This window comes from Rutilus rutilus, assembly GCF_951802725.1.
Source record: "Rutilus rutilus genome assembly, chromosome: 12".
NCBI classification, from domain to species: Eukaryota; Metazoa; Chordata; class Actinopteri; order Cypriniformes; family Leuciscidae; genus Rutilus; species Rutilus rutilus.
In genome coordinates this window covers 37,830,308-37,848,355 of record NC_140217.1, presented here as the reverse complement: position 1 = coordinate 37,848,355, position 18,048 = coordinate 37,830,308, and the positions used below count along the sequence as shown (strand labels likewise).

The following is an 18,048-nucleotide window of genomic DNA, read 5'->3' as shown; positions in this document are numbered from 1 at the left end:
ATTTACATTTATTCATTTAGCTGACGCTTTTATCCAAAGCAACTTACAATTGCTATATATGTCAGAGGTCGCACGCCTCTGGAGCAACTAGGGGTTAAGTGTCTTGCTCAGGGACACATTGGTGTCTCACAGTGGATTCGAACCCGGGTCTCTCACACCAAAGGCATGTGTCTTATCCATTGCGCCACACCACACCGCCACCGCCAAATGTTAACCTCTATGAAATTGTAGATGCAGAATGCACATAAACATTTAATCTACAGAGAGTTCATTTATTGCGAGCGCACAATAGCAGCCCGCAAACGCAACCCACGCAAATATGCATGCACATATACACAGACGCACACACATAATGAACATTAGCGTTTTGGAGGACCTCGGCAGTAATCCGGGCTGATCCGTGGCTCTTAGTGTGTGTTTCCTAATCCCGGCTCTGAGAGCGCAAAATGAGCATCATAATCTGAGCCGGAACACGGCTCATTCTACAGCCCGGTGAAGAAAAGCAGTCTAAGACCACATTAGGGTCGCTATGTGTGTTTACTGCTGTTTACCTCCAGACGCTTACAAGAACATGACATCAAAATTGACCCTATTGACTTTCTTAGGGGTCCTATTATGCCCTTTTCCATGTTCAGCTTTCTCTAGTGTGTAATGCTGCTGTTTGAGCATGAAAACGGTCTGCAAAGTTCCACCAAAGTGAGTTATTCTCTATATCAGTGTCACTGTTTCTGAACTCCCTCAAACTCCCAGTGTAGTGTTTAGTTTTCTTCTGGGAACGAACACGTCACAATATTCCTCATTGAAATAGTTCCCGCCCAAGGCAAGCGCAGAAAAAGGGACGAGGCCTGGTTGAGTTGAGATAGTAGTGTGTTGAAACCCGCGGTTATGGTGAGGGGCGTGATATTTACGAAACACGCTCGGAGCTCTTGACCAATCACAACACACTGGTCCGGCCGACCAATCAGAGCACATTGCGCTTTTCAGGAGGAGGGGCTTCATAGAGACAGGAACTAAATAGAGCGTTACTGACAGACTGGGAAGAGAGGAGCTGCAACAATGGAGAATATGTGAAAAAAGCATGAAAACCTGTTCTAGTAGAGCCCAAAATCAAGAAAAAAGGCACAATTACAATTACACACCCTTGTTCTTTTGTGGAACACAGAGAGATTCAGACTGGTTCACTCTTTACCATGCAATTGCAATAGCAACGGAAGCTTTCAAGCTTCAAAAATGGATGCAAAAGTACTCCATAATAGTTTTACGTGATGAACAGACTGAAATGTAAGCCATTGTTCACTGATATCTTCCTTCCAGTGAGCTGTGGGATCATTGAGTCAGTCGAACTCAGTCGAACTCAAGAACCGAATCGGGCATCTCTTTCATGAACCTCATGAAGCATCAGCTCTCTCTTTAATCCTGTCTCTATCAAGGAAGTGTAATTGAGATGTTAAAGAGATCTCTAGGGGATTTTTCTTTCCTATAGGCAGTTTTAAGAGGATATTTCTCGTTTCATCTTTGTTTGCATTGGCATTTTTTTCCCTCTGCACCTGCGGTGTAGAACCTTGTAATCAAGACAGCCGGATGTACCTCAGATTTCCACAGCTGTGCTTCCTCTCTCTCTCACACACACACACACACACACACACACACACATACACATGAATGGTTTATGCTGAGGTGTGTGCATTCAGTAAGTAAAGCTGTACTGATAGTGGTATGATGTTATTTGTTGTGTGACAGTAGTACTAGTGTAAGTATTAAACTGTATCACATAACCTGTCCTGCACCAGTTTCTTAATCAGCATTTTGTCCTTTTTTTACAGTACAAATACCTATACTGTACATTCTTAAAACAAGATCAATTTATTCGGGAAGCAAAATTGCATGAAAATTATTTAGACTTTTTTTGGCCTTTTTTTTTTCTTGTTTTAAGGATTTATAATTTTGTGAGATCTATGTTTAAAACAATACTTCAAAAAACAGTAAATCAAAAATAAATGCAATTTTCCAATGAGGTTAGAAAAATACACAATATATTTTTTTCTCAGGTTTGATTCTCAAGAAAGTTTAAATCTTGTTTTTAATATGTTTATTTATTTATTTTCCTGGAAAGCAAGACAGAATTTATTTAGTTATTTATGTTTTCAGTGGAGAAGTGTTCTATTACTTTTTTACTTTTCCACTAAATCCGACGAAAAACCACTCAGAACACCCTAGCAACCACATAGCAACATCTTATCGACCACTCACAATGGCAGTGTGTTATGCATGGTCAAAAAGCACTCGTATGTAAAAAAATTCCGATTTGAGCAGTATTAAATCATCCAGATGATCAGTGTTGTCAAATAGATTTTAAATAGATTTCAAGTTTCATACGAGGTGATTCATCTGCAGTGGAAGCAAATTATGAATTGCGGGAAAAATCAATCAGGTGTAAGTGACTCCATTAGTGAGTGTTAACAGCAGAAATGATGATGCTGTGAGATCTAATGGAGATGAATAATGAAGCTTTTAATGGACTTGCTAAAGCAGCTGCTGTCTGTCTCTCTGTCTGTCAGTTCAACGAGAAAGCGTACGCCGTGGTGCCGTGCTTCACCACGCTGGTCCAAGCAAACATAAAAAACAAGAAGATCTTCAAAGAGGCTGTGATGAACATGCAGGCGAAGGGGACGACAGACTACAAGACCGGCTTTCAGTTTGCCTTTGACCAGCTGTTAAACGTAAGACACACACACACACGTTTACCGAGTTATGTACATCAAGACACGCTGAGGAATTCTGTTTTTAAATCGAGTTAATTATAATGACTACAGACTATAACCTACGGAAGTCTGTTTTCTCTTATCGTGTGTATATATAAGTTTCTTATACTCACCAAGGTTGCATTTATTGCATTAAAAATTGTGAAATATTAATACAATTTAAAATAACTCTTTTCTGTTTTAATATATTTAAAAATGGAATTTGTTCCTGTGATGCTAAGTTGAATTTTCAGCATCATTACTCCAGTCTTCAGTGTCACATGATTCTTCAGAAATCATTCTGATATGATGATTTGCTGCTCAAGAAACGTTTCTGATTATTAATAATGTTGAAAACAGATGAGCTGCTAAATATGTTAGTGGAAACTGTGATAAAATTGTGATACATCATTCTTTGATTAATAGACATTTATTTGAAATAGGAAATTTTGGTAAAATTATAAATGTCTTTAATGTCACTTTTGATATACTTCATGCATTCTTGCTAAATATTTTGCACAGCTGTGTATAAATATATATATATATATATATTCAGACCCCCTTAAATTTTTCACTCATATTGAAGCCATTTGCTAAAATCATTTAAGTTCTTTTTTTTTTCCTCGTTATTGTACACACAGCACCCCACATTTTTGCACATTTATTAAAAAAGAAAAACTGAAATATCACATGGTCCTAAGTATTCAGACCCTTTGCTCAGTATTTAGCAGAAGCACCCTTTTGATCTAATACAGCCATGAGTCTTTTTGGGAAAGATGCAACAAGTTTTTCACACCTGGATTTGGGTATCCTCTGCCATTCCTCCTTGCAGATCCTCTCCAGTTCTGTCAGGTTGGATGGTAAACGTTGGTGGACAGCCATTTTCAGGTCTCTCCAGAGATTCTCAACTGGGTTTAAGTCAGGGCTCTGGCTGGGCCATTCAAGAACAGGCACGGAGTTGTTGTGAAGCCACTCCTTCGTTATTTTAGCTGTGTGCTTAGGGTCATTGTCTTGTTGGAAGGTGAACCTTCGGCCCAGTCTGAGGTCCAGAGCACTCTGGAGAAGGTTTTCGCTCAGGATATCCCTGTACTTGGCCACATTCATCTTTCCCTCGATTGCAACCAGTCGTCCTGTCCCTGCAGCTGAAAAACACCCCCACAGCATGATACTGCCACCACCATGCTTCACTGTTGAGACTGTTTTGGACAGGTGATGAGCAGTGCCTGGTTTTCTCCACACATACCGCTTAGAATTAAGGCCAAAAAGTTCGATCTTGGTCTCATCAGACCAGAGAATCTTATTTATCACCATCTTGGAGTCCTTCAGGTGTGCTTTCATGTGTCTTGCACTGAGGAGAGGCTTCCGTCGGGCCACTCTGCCATAAAGCCCTGACTGGTGGATGGCTGCAGTGATGGTTGACTTACTACAACTTTCTCCCATCTCCCGACTGCATCTCTGGAGCTCAGCCACAGTGATCTTTGGGTTCTTCTTTACCTCTCTCACCAAGGCTCTTCTCCCCCAATAGCTCAGTTTGGCCGGACGGCCAGCTCTAGGAAGGGTTCTGGTCGTCCCAAACGTCTTCCATTTAAGGATTATGGAGGCCACTGTGCTCTTCGGAACCTTAAGTGCAGCAGACATTTTTTTGTAACCTTGGCCAGATCTGTGCCTTGCCACAATTCTGTCTCTGAGCTCTTCCGGCAGTTCCTTTGACCTCATGATTCTCATTTGCTCTGACATGCACTGTGAGCTGTAAGGTCTTATAATACACACATAAAACACAGCTGGACTCAAATGAAGGTGTAGAACCATATCAAGGATGATCAGAAGAAATGGACAGCACCTGAGTTAAATATATGAGTGTCACAGCAAAGGGTCTGAATACTTAGGACCATGTGATATTTTAGTTTTTCTTTTTTAATAAATGTGCAAAAATGTCACCAATTCTGTGTTTTTTTTTTTGTCAATATGGGGTGCTGTGTGTACAATAATGAGGAAAAAAATTAACTTAAATGATTTTAGCAAATGGCTGCAATATAACAAAGAGTGAAAAATTTAAGGGGGTCTGAATACTTTCCGTACCCACTGTATATATATATATATATATATATATATATATATATATATATATATATATATATATATATATATGTATATATGTATATGGATTTTTTTTTTATTATTAAAAACATATTTTACCTATTCATTTTACCATGAGGAGATCCTTGGGTATCCCCAAAGAATGTTTTTTTACTAGATTTAGCTGGATTTGGCTTAGTTAAATTTAATGTTAATGCCAAAACATCCTCTTAACAACTCAGCGGAAAATGTTATTGCTCAGATGTTGCTTTTTCAAAGCTTCAAAGATATCAGTTATATTTAAGTTCTCAGTTATATTTTATTTAAGTGTCAGCTTTTTCTCATATTTATTTCCTGAAAATTCCTTAAGAACAATAAAAACAGACACAAATGAGTCAATAGTTGACATTCAGTAAGAGTACAGAACCTTAAAATGAAAGAATCTGAAAAGAAACGTTTGAGGTTGTATTGAGATCTCTAACTTCTGACTATTCTAGATTCACTCCTGATAAATATGGCCATGCAGAAGCGTGCGAGCTGATGGCCACATGTGTGGCTTCATCATATACGTTTTTGTTTTCGGCCATTTCTGCTCTAACAGATCGCGACGGTGTGATTAATGAGATGGGCCAAATACACACAATCTCAGACTGAAGAACCACAACCACCAAGGCATTATAATTTCTGCTGCTGTCTCCTGATAGGCCGAGAAGAAAGCGCTGTAAATTTGTAATTGCGGCAGTATTATTTATCTTTATTAGAATCTTGTCAGAGTGATGTGGCGTAGGCCGAATGTCAATGACAGCTGTGATTGGACGGGATAGTAGTGAGAGGGGACTTTTGGCTAACTCATCACAGATAGGACAATCGCGGCAGCTGGCACAAAAGCAGACATATGATTAGAGGAACAGACGTGCCTGCGCACACACACGCACGGTTAAGTGCTCGGACACATGTGCGGGTACTCTGCCAAACGGGACACTTATCCAAGGTCATTTGTCTAGTGGATTGGATTCAAGCATGCATCATTCCTGAAATGATTTCTGTGCAAGTATGTTAGTGCAAACGCTTCGTAAGCATATTATGCTTGTCATTAATAAATTATGCATTTCAAGGATGTAGAGTAAAAGCACAAGGGGTTTCTAAAGTAACACTCCGTCATGCAAACAAAAGAACCTGTTTGCAAAGGCAGGTCGAGTGGATTTCAAACTGACCCGCTCATTTGACACCCTCAGAATGAATCTTACGAGTCGAACGCTCACTCTGTTTCCGTTTCTCACAGGAGACCAGCAATCCGAGAGCAAACTGCAATAAGATGATAATGATGTTCACAGACGGCGGCGAGGATCGTGCCCAGGACATCTTTGAGAAGTACAACTGGCCAAACAAAACAGTGAGTCGAGGCCATTCATTCCAAAACATTCTGCTGTTTCCATCCAGTGACAAGTAGTTTTACTGTGCTCCCTTAAATTGAAAATAGCATGTGAGATTTTGGACCAATGGGATAACATCAAAGCCATGACATCATAAATCTAATTTCATTCCAATATAAAACTGACATTCTAGCTAAATATTTTTAAATGATAAAACAATACACATGCTATTAAATAAAGTTAATGGAGGGTCTTAATGCTTTAGAGGGCTACTCTGTATTTTAAGACCCATTTGCTACACGGATTGCATGACCTAAAACAAAATCTTCCATCCACAGGTGAGAGTTTTCACATTCTCAGTGGGGCAGCACAACTATGATGTCACTCCTCTGCAGTGGATCGCCTGTGCCAACAAGGGTAAGAGAGCGAGGAGGGAGCTAGTGCATGTAAAATGAGTTCTGAGATCTGAACTTTTGAGCTTTTCATTTGCATTTGTACTTTTCTGGTTAAGGATTGTCATTAGGCACAATTTGATGTTTCATGTTTAGAACACTTTGGTACATACATAGCAACACCTTACCAACTGCAAAATTGTCAATAACACCCTAGCAAACGCATATCAACGTGCTAAAATTGTTAAGAACACCTTGGCAAGCACATAGCAAAACCCTAGCAACGCCATACCAACATGCTAAAATTGTTAAGAACACCTTTGCAGGCACATAGCAACACCCTAGCAACCACATATAAACGTGCTAAAATTGTTAAGAACACCTTGGCAGGCACATAGCAACACCCTAACAACCACATATAAACTTGCTAAAAATTTTAAGAACACCTTGGCAGGTATATAGCAACACCCTTGCAAGAACACCTTGGCAGGCACATAGCAACAACCTAGCAACCACATATGAACGTGCTAAAATTGTTAAGAACACCTTGGCATGCATATAGCAACACCCTAGCAAGAACACCTTGGCAGGCATACAGCAGCACCCTAGCAACCACATATAAATGTGCTAAAAATGTTAAGAACACCTTGCCAGGCACACCTTAGCAAGAGCATAGCAACACCCTGGCAACCACCCAGAACACATAGCAATGTGCTAAAATTGTGCAGAACACTTAAGTAAGTGCACAGCAACACTTTAGCAACCACCCAGAACAGCCTAGCATTGGGGCGACAAGAAACACTCACATTTTCTTCAGAAAATGTAGAAATCTTAATAGCAACCATATAGAAAAATGCAAAAATGTTAAGAACACCTTGGCAAACACATACTGTAGCAACACCCTAGCAACATCTCATATACCATATACCGCAATATTCTAAAATTGCACAGAACATCATAGCAAGTACATAGCAACATGCTAAAAATGCTCAGAACACTTAAGCAAGCACATAGCAACACCCTAGCAACCACCTAGAGCCATTGTGGCAGCAAGCAACACTCCCATTTTATAACAAATAACAAGGTCCTTTCAGTAGTAATAATACTGAATAACACAAATATTTTTCATTTTTAATTTGGTTTAATAGACTAGTGTACAACGATTAATCCAATCAGATTTTAAACCCACAACCCATTTTATAACATTGTACACACTATCGTGTAATAACACTAAGAGTTGGTCAACAGTGCTTAAGTAATGTTGACCTGTCTGAACTAACAAGTTAAATCCAGGCCTGTAGCGCAAACACTCTCACAATCAGTCCCTCTCCAGCTCTGATTAGTTAATAAGGAATGGTAGCAGAATACTTCAGAGACCCCCTCCTCCCTCCCCTCCTCCTAATTAATTAGCCGAAGAGGAACTGCCGTCGCAGCGATAACCACGCTCGCAACTTCTCGGCGTCTCCAGCCAAAAGCGCTTCCACTTAAGGATTAGCCCTCTGTGCGGCCATGTTCTCAGCTGTAATGACTGGCAGTGAGGGGACGCAGTCTGGCACAGCAAGCAAGACGCTTTTCTCAGCGGACTCCATCTCCACCGCAGGCTTTCATTTCGCTCGCCCATATCACAAAGACACAGAGGAACGCCCCTGACACCCTCACAAAGACCACATCGTCCACGTCTCTCCCTTTGCTGCAGAATACGTGTACGACACCATATCTGACTGAAAGCATTCGCAGGTGTCGCTAGATTGGTTAAAAAAAAACAGCGGAAAATAACAGGTTTCCTTCTCCGAACATATGCATGAACACTTTGACTAGCTTGTTAAGACCAGGATTGCTTATTGTTTTGTTGTACATCTCGTGCGGCGGAGACAAATGGATTCAGCGTTTTGTAATCATGACCAAGTCAAGGGATCAGACTTGCGGCAACAATGAGAGACATGTTTGTTTGACACGGCTTAGTGTGTGTTGTCACTCCACCGGCTGTCTCTCAGTGCGCTCGTTCACACTCCGCTGACACAAACAGAGTCTCATATGGCCGCCGCTGAATCAGAGCCAATTCCGAGTCTCTTTGATTCCCGGCGACTCGCATTGATTTGATTAGATTCTTTCTGCTGTGCTGATTGGTTTGACCCTCAGACATCTTCTGAACACTTTTTTTTTTTTTTTTTTTTTACACTCTAATTCTCTTGACTTTGATACGCTTCTAAAGACTTTTAAATTATTTCTGATTCATTAGCTGAACTAGATTTGACTTCCTTATCTGCAGTCATTTTAGGGGCCGTCGCCTTCTGAAAGGGACGTTCCGGGTTCAACACCAGTTAAGCTTAATCTAATCCAACATTTGTGACATGATGGCAATTACCATGGAAAATCATTTTGATTTGTCCCTCAGTTTTGAGTATAACTTAATAAAAAAGCATATTTTGTTTAAAACAATTCGATTAGAGAAAGGAAACAAATATTAATATTAAATGTTAATATTAATTGTTAATATTTGTGCAGTATTTATAAATTAACATTTCTTTAATTAACATTTAGTAAAAGAAAAAATAGTCAGTTTTGACAAAAACATCTGATAAACCTGATTGTGAGATTGTGATCATCTTTTTTATTAAGTGCCTGCAGGGAAAGAGTTGGTATTGATAATGGATAGCAAGAAAAGCACAGACGTATCCTGCTGGCCCAGTTTTTAGACACTGATGTCCTCTGCTGATTTGAACTCTACACCCCACCTCTATATTAATGATGGTTTCAGCTCAAATGAGCTGCAAAATGTTGATCCTGAACTTATCAATTGCTCAATGACCTTTACTGCATTAATGGCGCACTGGCTGAACCGATTTCTTGTTTGAATGATTTCAATTTGTTTTCATCCCACAGATAGTTAGAAAAACACATGGTACCTGTTTAGAAAATATCCATATATACATCTATACATACATACATACATACATTCTGCCCTACAAAGTGTGGAACTGAGAAAAATGACTTTAAAGATTTTTAGTTGTCCCGCCAAATTAATTATAGGTAGGACACTGGAAATCTGGCAAATATACGTTTTAGTAATGAAAATTATATACATAAAAAAATCGTGACTTTTGACCACTATTTTAAAGTTACTGTCCTCTGCGTTTGTATTGTCAGCAAAAAGTGAGAAGTCATGCCAAGGCAAAAGGCAGTAACTTCCACATTATCAATATTTGGTTGCTGATCACCATTAACAAAATCATTATAGTAACACCTGTATAAAATCTAGTGATCATGGCATTTATTTTGTATGATTTACAATTATTTATAGCCATCTACTTATTACTATCCTGTGCTTTGGTTGTATTCTGATGGCATTATTAATACATTTGACGTGACAAAATACCTCCATAGATATATTAGTCCAGCGTTGGCTCGACCGTGTTTAGGGCTAACCGTACAATCTGGCAGGTAGCATTATTTGATAGAACACCGGCACAGTAACTTCATATTGACGCGCGGCTAAACAAAGGCAGAGTACCGTAACTCAATATGAACGTTCCAAACCAAAGCCAAAGAGCGGTAACTGGTGTTACGGTGTTCTGCCTTGGTTTCTCATGGGCTTTTGGAAGTTACTGTTAAGACAACTCATTATTTTCTCGAAAAAACAACGGAATTGATTCAAGATACTCATCCACATGATAAAGGAGGTCTTGAATGTGCCAAAAATATAAATAACTCATTTTCGACCAAAAATGAAGTTACGGTCTTTTGCCTTTGCACGGCAGCATACATGAATCTATCCATACATACATACATAAATATATATACATACATGCATACATAGTCAAGTCACATTTATTTATATAGCGCTTTTTACAATACAGATTGTTTCAAAGCAGCTTTACAGAGATAACAGGAAAATAATGCAACAAAGTTTGTATCCAGAAGAAAATAGCGTCACAGTCCAGCTTAAGTAAGTTCAGTGATGTTTCATTTTTGTTGCAAAAAAGGTATTACTTTAGTTCATTTATATATACAGCCGCTCTGTAGAAAACCGTGATGTCATCGTCCGGCTCAGTTCAGTTCTCATATAATGGTGTCAATGCAGGCAGATCAATATTACATTTAATGTCCCCAACTAAGCAAGCCAAAAGCCAATGGCAACAAAGGTGAAAAAAGGCGACAGTGGCAAGAAACCAAAACTCCATCAGTGACAGAATGGAGAACAAAACCTTGGGAGAACCCAGGCTCAGTCACTCAGTTCTGCTCTGGCCAATGAACGAACAGTGTGTGGTTATGATTCAGACAGCATTATAGGTCAGAAGTCAGATTGGATTGGAACAATCAGAAAATTATCCATAAAGATTTACATACATCTATGCATGCATGCATACATACATGCATTCATTCATATATATACAGTACATACATACATGCAATACATACATATCGTATACTGTACATACATACATGCAGACATACATCTATCCATACATACATGCATACATACATCTATCCATACATACATGCATACATACATCTATCCATACATACATGCATACATACATACATACATACATGCATACATCTATCCATACATACATACATGCATACATACATCTATCCATACATACATGCATACATACATACATACATACATGCATACATCTATCCATACATACATGCATACATACATCTATCCATACATACATGCATGCATACATACATCTATCCATACATACATACATGCATGCATACATACATCTATCCATACATACATACATACACGCATGCATCTATCCATACATACATACATACATGCATACATACATACATGCATACATCTATCCATACATACATCATCCATACATACATGCTTACATCTATCCATACATACATGTATACATACATACATATGAAAATGGCTGTAAGTTAAGCTTGAAGTAGCAGTTTGAAGTGAAAGTCGTTTGTCTCAGATGTTCTACTCTTTATTCAGATGCTCTCGTCTCTAATAACGTGGTGAGCGGGCCGTATTGACCCTGCCTGTGTGTCCACTCTCTCAATAATCAGCTCTGAAGCACAGTCTCTGAATACTCAATGAGACACTCACACAGACACAAAACAAATCAGTAGTTGCCTCAAAATAATTGCACAAAATTTGCCACAGTGATTTCCGGGATTGCTATAAAAAGTAATATATTAAAACAGCTTTTGATTCTTGTCAAAACAAGGTAGTTTAATATTATTTTGTTGGTTGTTTTAAACTGCATTAATGTCAGTAGCACACATTCAACCCCCTAAAGTTGTTGCCTATTTAGTCAGCTCATTATGTATTGGTGCAGAGCAAATATGTCAACATTAACCAACCCTGTTACTGGTTTGTGTTTATTTCTGGACAGGTTACTACTTCGAGATCCCTTCCATTGGAGCCATTAGAATCAACACACAGGTTAGTCATTTCTACCGCCTCTTATTTCATATATATATGTACATTTTAAAAGAAAGAAATATGTCTATTGAGAAAGGATACATTTATAGCATTACAAAATATTTCTATTTCAAATAAATGCTGTTCTTTGAACTAATTTATCAAAGAATCCTGAAAAAAATGTCATGGTTTCCACAAAAATATGAAGTTTTCAAGATTGATAATAATCAGAAATGTTTCTTGAGCAGCAAATCATCATATTATAATGATTTCTGAAGGATCATGTGACACTGAAGACTGGAGTAATGATGCTGAAAATTCAGCTTTGCATCACGTAAACAAATTACATTTTAAAATTTATTTAAATAGAAAACTGCTTTTTTATTATAATAATATTCCACAATATTACTGTTTTTACTGGATTTTTGTTCAAATAAATGCAGCCTTGGTGGCTTTCATTTGGTCGTGCGTGGCTTTGAGTGGCTCATTGCTTTTATAAAACAACAGCAACATGAGAGACAGTGCCACAGAGACATCATTAAAATTAATAATCACAATAGACATGTATGTATCTGCCAGTGCGCATCTCTACTTCAAAAGTGGCTGTGGCAGCCAATCAGATTTCAGAGCCGTTTTAATAAAGCCTCTGTACATGAATCCAGTTCACTGTAGGTTCATTCTGCTTCATGAGCTTTGAAGCACAATGATGTTATCACAATTTCGAGATATATATGTCACGCTAGAGAGCAGAACTATAAAGATGGAGGGACGGATAAAGCGATACAGACTTCTATATTTAGCATCAATAAGATTCAAATGGGACTGTGATTTCTCTAATCCACTTCCGTACAGTTTTCATTATCCTCCAGCAATCTTTCCCGCGGCCCAGGAAACCCGCCGCAATAACATCGCTCTTCTCCGAAAGCAGTCGGTCCAATTTCCCCCACATCTTCCCTGTGATTATTCCGTTCACAGCCTTTCTTCTTTATCTACTCTCTATCACCTTTTACTATCTGTTCCCCTCTTTTTCCAATCCAACTTTGCTTTATTCATTCTTGTCTCCTCCTCCTCATCCCCTCCTCTCGGTCTGCGTCTAACCTCCCCACAGGCTCCGGAATAGACCATCAGCTGTTCCATTAGGCTGAGTGTAATTTTATTCAGAGAACTGCCACTTATTCTAATAGCCTGCGTGAGACAGGTGTGTGTTCCTAACTGTATATATGGACATCAGCGTCCAGCACACCTGTGCACCTCACGCTTCCTCCTCTTCTGTCACACACTGTTACACAAATAACCACACTCCCACAGCAAATCTTTACGGATGCTGGTGGATTTCTGTCAGGAAAAACACACTGCAAAAAAAACTCTTTTCACTCCTCTATCAGAAATCTTGCGAGGAGCACTGGTCAAGGCAAATTTATGGTGAAATGATTGTCTTTCCACTTCCATATTATGGCCCCAAAAGTGCTCACTGGGCCATTCAGAAGCTTAGAATGGCGCCTATAACCAATGCCATCATTATGTGTTGCAACAATTAGGTTGCGAAGGTCTTGAGACAGCTCTTCGCTTTTACCCATCATGAGATGTGTCTTGTGTGACACCTTGGCAATGAGACCTTTTTGTAGGCCATCATTTGGGACTGAACCAGCTGTTATTAATCTACACTGACAGGGGGCTGGATTGCTTTTTAATTACTGTAAGTTTTCAGCAGTTGTCTTGGCTTTCCATGCCTTTTTGCGCCTCCCTTTCTTCATGTGTTCAATTCTTTTTCCCTGTGTCATTTCACATTATTACACATAACTTAATTTCTGAACTTATTTTTGTTTGTTTCTTTGTATGTATGGCTTACTTGGGTTGTTACCAACATCTGGTGAAATTTTATGTCAATAGCACCTTTGGAAATATATTTACTGAGAAAAATGATGACGTGTTCAATACTTATTTCCCCCGCTGTATATATACACTACAGTTAAAAAAAGCCAGTAAAAAAAAAAAAAAAAGATTATGAAAGAAGTCTCTTCTGCTCACCAAGGCTGCATTTATTTGATCAAAAATACAGTAAAAACAATAATATTGTAAAATATTATTACAATTTCAAATCACTGTTTTCTATTTGAATATATTTAAAAATGTAATTTATTCCTGTGATGCAAAGCTGAATTTTTATACATCATCACAAATCATTATAATATGCTGATTTGCATACATTTCTTATTGTCAGTGTTAAAAACAGTTGTGCTGCTTAATCATTTGTGGAAACCGCAATACATTTTCATTCAGGATTCTTTTTAATAAACAGCGAATTAAAAAGAACAGAATTGATTTGAAATAGAAAAATGTTTAAACATTATGAATGTGTCTTTTGATCAATTTTGCTGAGTAAAAGTAATTTTTTTTATTTAATTTAATTTATTTATTTATTTATTCTGTTGACCCCAAACTTTCAAATGGTAGTGTATATAGAATTATTATATTATATATTTATGCTTAATTTGAATTACTCGTGTGCTGTTTGAATAAACACTCAGATATTTACTGTGATTGTAAAGCTGTTGGGTTGATTGTGAAATTGTTCAAATGGAAAAAGCTGCTTTAACTTTATACTCTACTTGTGTAACATTAAAGTGTCACATTGCCGAAGGCGACGAGTATAACAACAGTAATATGAATATGAATGCAGCTCCTTCATGATTGAGCTGCTGCATTGAGTTCATGAACGTTTATGGACACGCAGACTATAAATCCCCAAGCTAATCTGTGCCGGTGTCCTGCTGTGTCACTGCTCTTTATCCTCTCGTTCCACAGAGACCACATTACAGACCCACCGCTGTTTACCTTCCTCCTTTCTCCCGCCTGTCGGCGTCTCGGCTGCGTCTCTGTCCCCACGGCACGTTAAACGGTGTTTTAGTGAGCTAATAATAGAATAGGTTACGCTTGTCAGCACTTCTATGTTCCAGCGAGAAATAAAAGTGGCCTAATGCTGCAGTTTCGTCAAAAGGCCACACTTATACAAGCGAGTGGCTTTCACACTGACACATGAGCTTCTGGCCCTCCATTAGCTGTGTAAAGATGTTGAAGTTGAAAGGTCCGTGTACTTTTGCGTCCATTCCTTTTTCCTTTTTTTTTAACCCGTAATTGAACAACGAAAAATTAACGGTTGTTGTATTTTTAAAACGCTGAACACCAAAAAAAAATTTTGAACTGTACACACCAAATGCTGCGCATATTGATGTATTTTCAGATTTTTGTTTATGATTTTTTGCCCCTTTATTAAACATTTAAAATATTCACAAAATAATATGGAAAAAATGTCAAAAGGCCAAATTAGAACCCGGCAATTATAATTTTCCTGCAGTGTTAAATGATAAGAGCCATGTCTACAGAGAGGGGATTTCTGACATGATTTTAAAACACAAAACACACACGGACATTGCAGAGCACCTTGTCTCAACTTGGTGTCGGGCGAGGAGTGTGAGACGATGTTGTGCCAGTCATTGCCTGAGACGGGAAGTTTCTGACTCTCAGCTGGAGAAAGCTGTATCCTACAAGAAGTAACTAATAAAATACACTAATGCAATTTCAACGTAATATATGTGAAAGGCTAATATAGGCTATGTGACTTGTGGTGTTATCTCGACAAAGCTGTATGCATCACAGTAGTAGTCATTGTCATTTTTGGGTGTGACATGTCCCTACCAAATGCAACTCTCATGAATTGAATTAATTAATTACATAAAATCATTATCCAGAAGTTAAAAAATATATAGCTTACTGTGTATCAGCAGTTGATGCTGTGCTTTTGTGACATCTTTTTCTCATGATATAGCCTAGCCATGGGTATGCATTTGAATGTTTCTGCTTTGAGTCTTATAGGCCTAAATTGCAAAAATCTCATTTTTAGTGCGAAAAAATGTAAAATGTCTACGTTAATAATGATAACTGATGTGTATTTGACTCGGAGGATGGCCAACACACACTGCCGGATGGCAGGTTTAAACAAATCTGATTACACAGTAACCTAGCGCACGCAGACGTTGGTATCGCACATCTTATTTTGTTCACAATGACAGTTAAATGCAATTTTTATTCAATTTGAATAAAACTTAAAAACACTGCTTGAACCAACTCCGCTGAGAACTAATAGGCCCTATAGGCTTGTGTGTTGTAGCTAGTCCATATCCTACCGTTTCACAGTTAGTCCCAGACTAAAATGCATGTTTAAGCTGTTTTAACTGAAAGCAACTTGCACTGAGATATCTTAAATTAAGTCAGATAGAGTCTTGAGGTCTTTTGTCTCAAGATACACACCAGTAATGTTTTTTTCTTGCTTTTTATAAAAGCTACTTACATGTCCTAATTGAACTTAGGCCTAATCTTGGCTTAGTCTAAGCCCTGTCTGTGAAAACAAGCCATTGTGTTCCAGTTCATTAGTTTCACCACTCTACAGGCAGGACCAGCCTGCGGTCGGAAGTTGATGACCGGTTATTTGGCAGCAAAGGGAATTCGAGCCGCAGAAAGTCGGGTTGGACAATGCATCGACCATACCATGATATGCGCAAATAAAATGCAGAAATCAATTTCGCATTTTTGTAAAAGGGAAAAAAAAGTTGTATGTCAAGTATTTGATTTTCAATTAAATAAGCATTGTATATAAGGAAAATAAGTTTGTATGTGAATAGTTTTTGAATTACGAGTTAAAAAAGGAAAAAGTACACGGACCTTGAAAGACTGGATTTATTAATTATATGTTTACTTGGCCCAGCGTTGACCTAGGGTCGTGAAATATTCGGTTGAATTTCATGAAATGTCAAAATAAACAGGACAAAAATGGTGTTTTTCTCACGGTCAAAATGAAAAAAAACATGGAAATATAATGAAAATTGAAAAATGTTAATAAAAAAAAAAAAAAAAATTAAGAATAATTGAACATTTTATAATACAATAAATAAAACACAGACAATTCTATAGTTACTTTAAGTTTTGCTCAGTTCATTTAAATGTTTAAATTTAGTGCAATCTCTAGAAAATTAAATATAGAATCATGAATGGCTGGAAACATCAAAGACATTCATTGGTCAAAAGGTTAGACGAAACTAATTAAAAAATAAAGTCTATTTTTAGCATTTATTTGAAATTGTGACACTATTTATAGTGTTTAGTAAAAATCTGTTTAGCTTTAATTTATATTTCAGTTGTCTTTATTTAAACAAATCGTAATTTTTTTTTCTCTTGACTCTGGGGTCAAATATGAGCCTGTTGTTTTGCGAGGTACCCTTCTTTAAATGGTTAACCTCCCGAAGAGTGTCGTGTTGAAGTCATAAATGTCGTTTATAAGTGCGTGCTTACGGCGATCCAACAAGTGTCATCCTGTGGCAGACCACCCTACCTCTGCAGAGCGAGAATGTGCTTTCTGCCCGCTGTAATATGCTTTAATAGCTGCTTTCTGATGATTTGTTCCGGCTGGAAGTGCAGCTGGCTTCACTGGCCCCTCGGGCGGACACTTTTAACAGCGTGCTTTATGTAATGGAGCGGCGAGTCGGAGCCGTTTGCTTTATGGCGGAGGGAGGTGTGAGAGCGGAGAGTGTTAATAGTTGAAACCTGTTGAGAATAGATGGTTTTTGATTGGTGATTCTGGGCATGCTTGTTGTAAAATTGTGTTGGAATACTATTCTTATGATATATGTGTTGAATTATTTGTGTGTTTTTTTTTTCATTTTCAGGAGTACCTGGATGTTCTGGGACGGCCGATGGTGCTTGCAGGCCAAAGGGCAAAACAAGTGCAGTGGACCAACGTTTACCAGGATGCTCTGGTATGGAAGATTACCATCATCTTCTTCATCATCATCAGTAGCAGAAGCAGCAGCAAACTCAAAATTGCATTTTATAGTTTCAAATATGGTCAAATCATAGGTCTGCCCGGACTCTGAAACCACGTGAACTGTGTGTTTGTTTATTACAAGTTAAATCAAACAATTAAATTAATATTATAATCAATAGTTCATTTTATAATTCAAAATTAACATTCTATTGCATTTTTATTGCACAATGGGCTGTCTAATTCACGA

General features: G+C 38.1%; 1 protein-coding gene across 4 annotated transcripts in view; it reads left to right on the top strand.

Moving 5' to 3' along the window:
* cacna2d2a (calcium channel, voltage-dependent, alpha 2/delta subunit 2a) overlaps positions 1-18,048 on the top strand; it is a 212,215-nt gene that overhangs the window by 172,281 nt on the left and 21,886 nt on the right. For all 4 annotated transcript variants that reach the window (XM_084425665.1, XM_084425667.1, XM_084425666.1 and 1 more), the window contains 5 exons: positions 2,559-2,720; positions 6,100-6,210; positions 6,529-6,607; positions 11,955-12,004; positions 17,704-17,793. In XM_084425665.1, the coding sequence (XP_084281791.1) occupies positions 2,559-2,720; positions 6,100-6,210; positions 6,529-6,607; positions 11,955-12,004; positions 17,704-17,793 (492 nt within the window). The remainder of the gene's footprint in view (positions 1-2,558; positions 2,721-6,099; positions 6,211-6,528; positions 6,608-11,954; positions 12,005-17,703; positions 17,794-18,048) is intronic.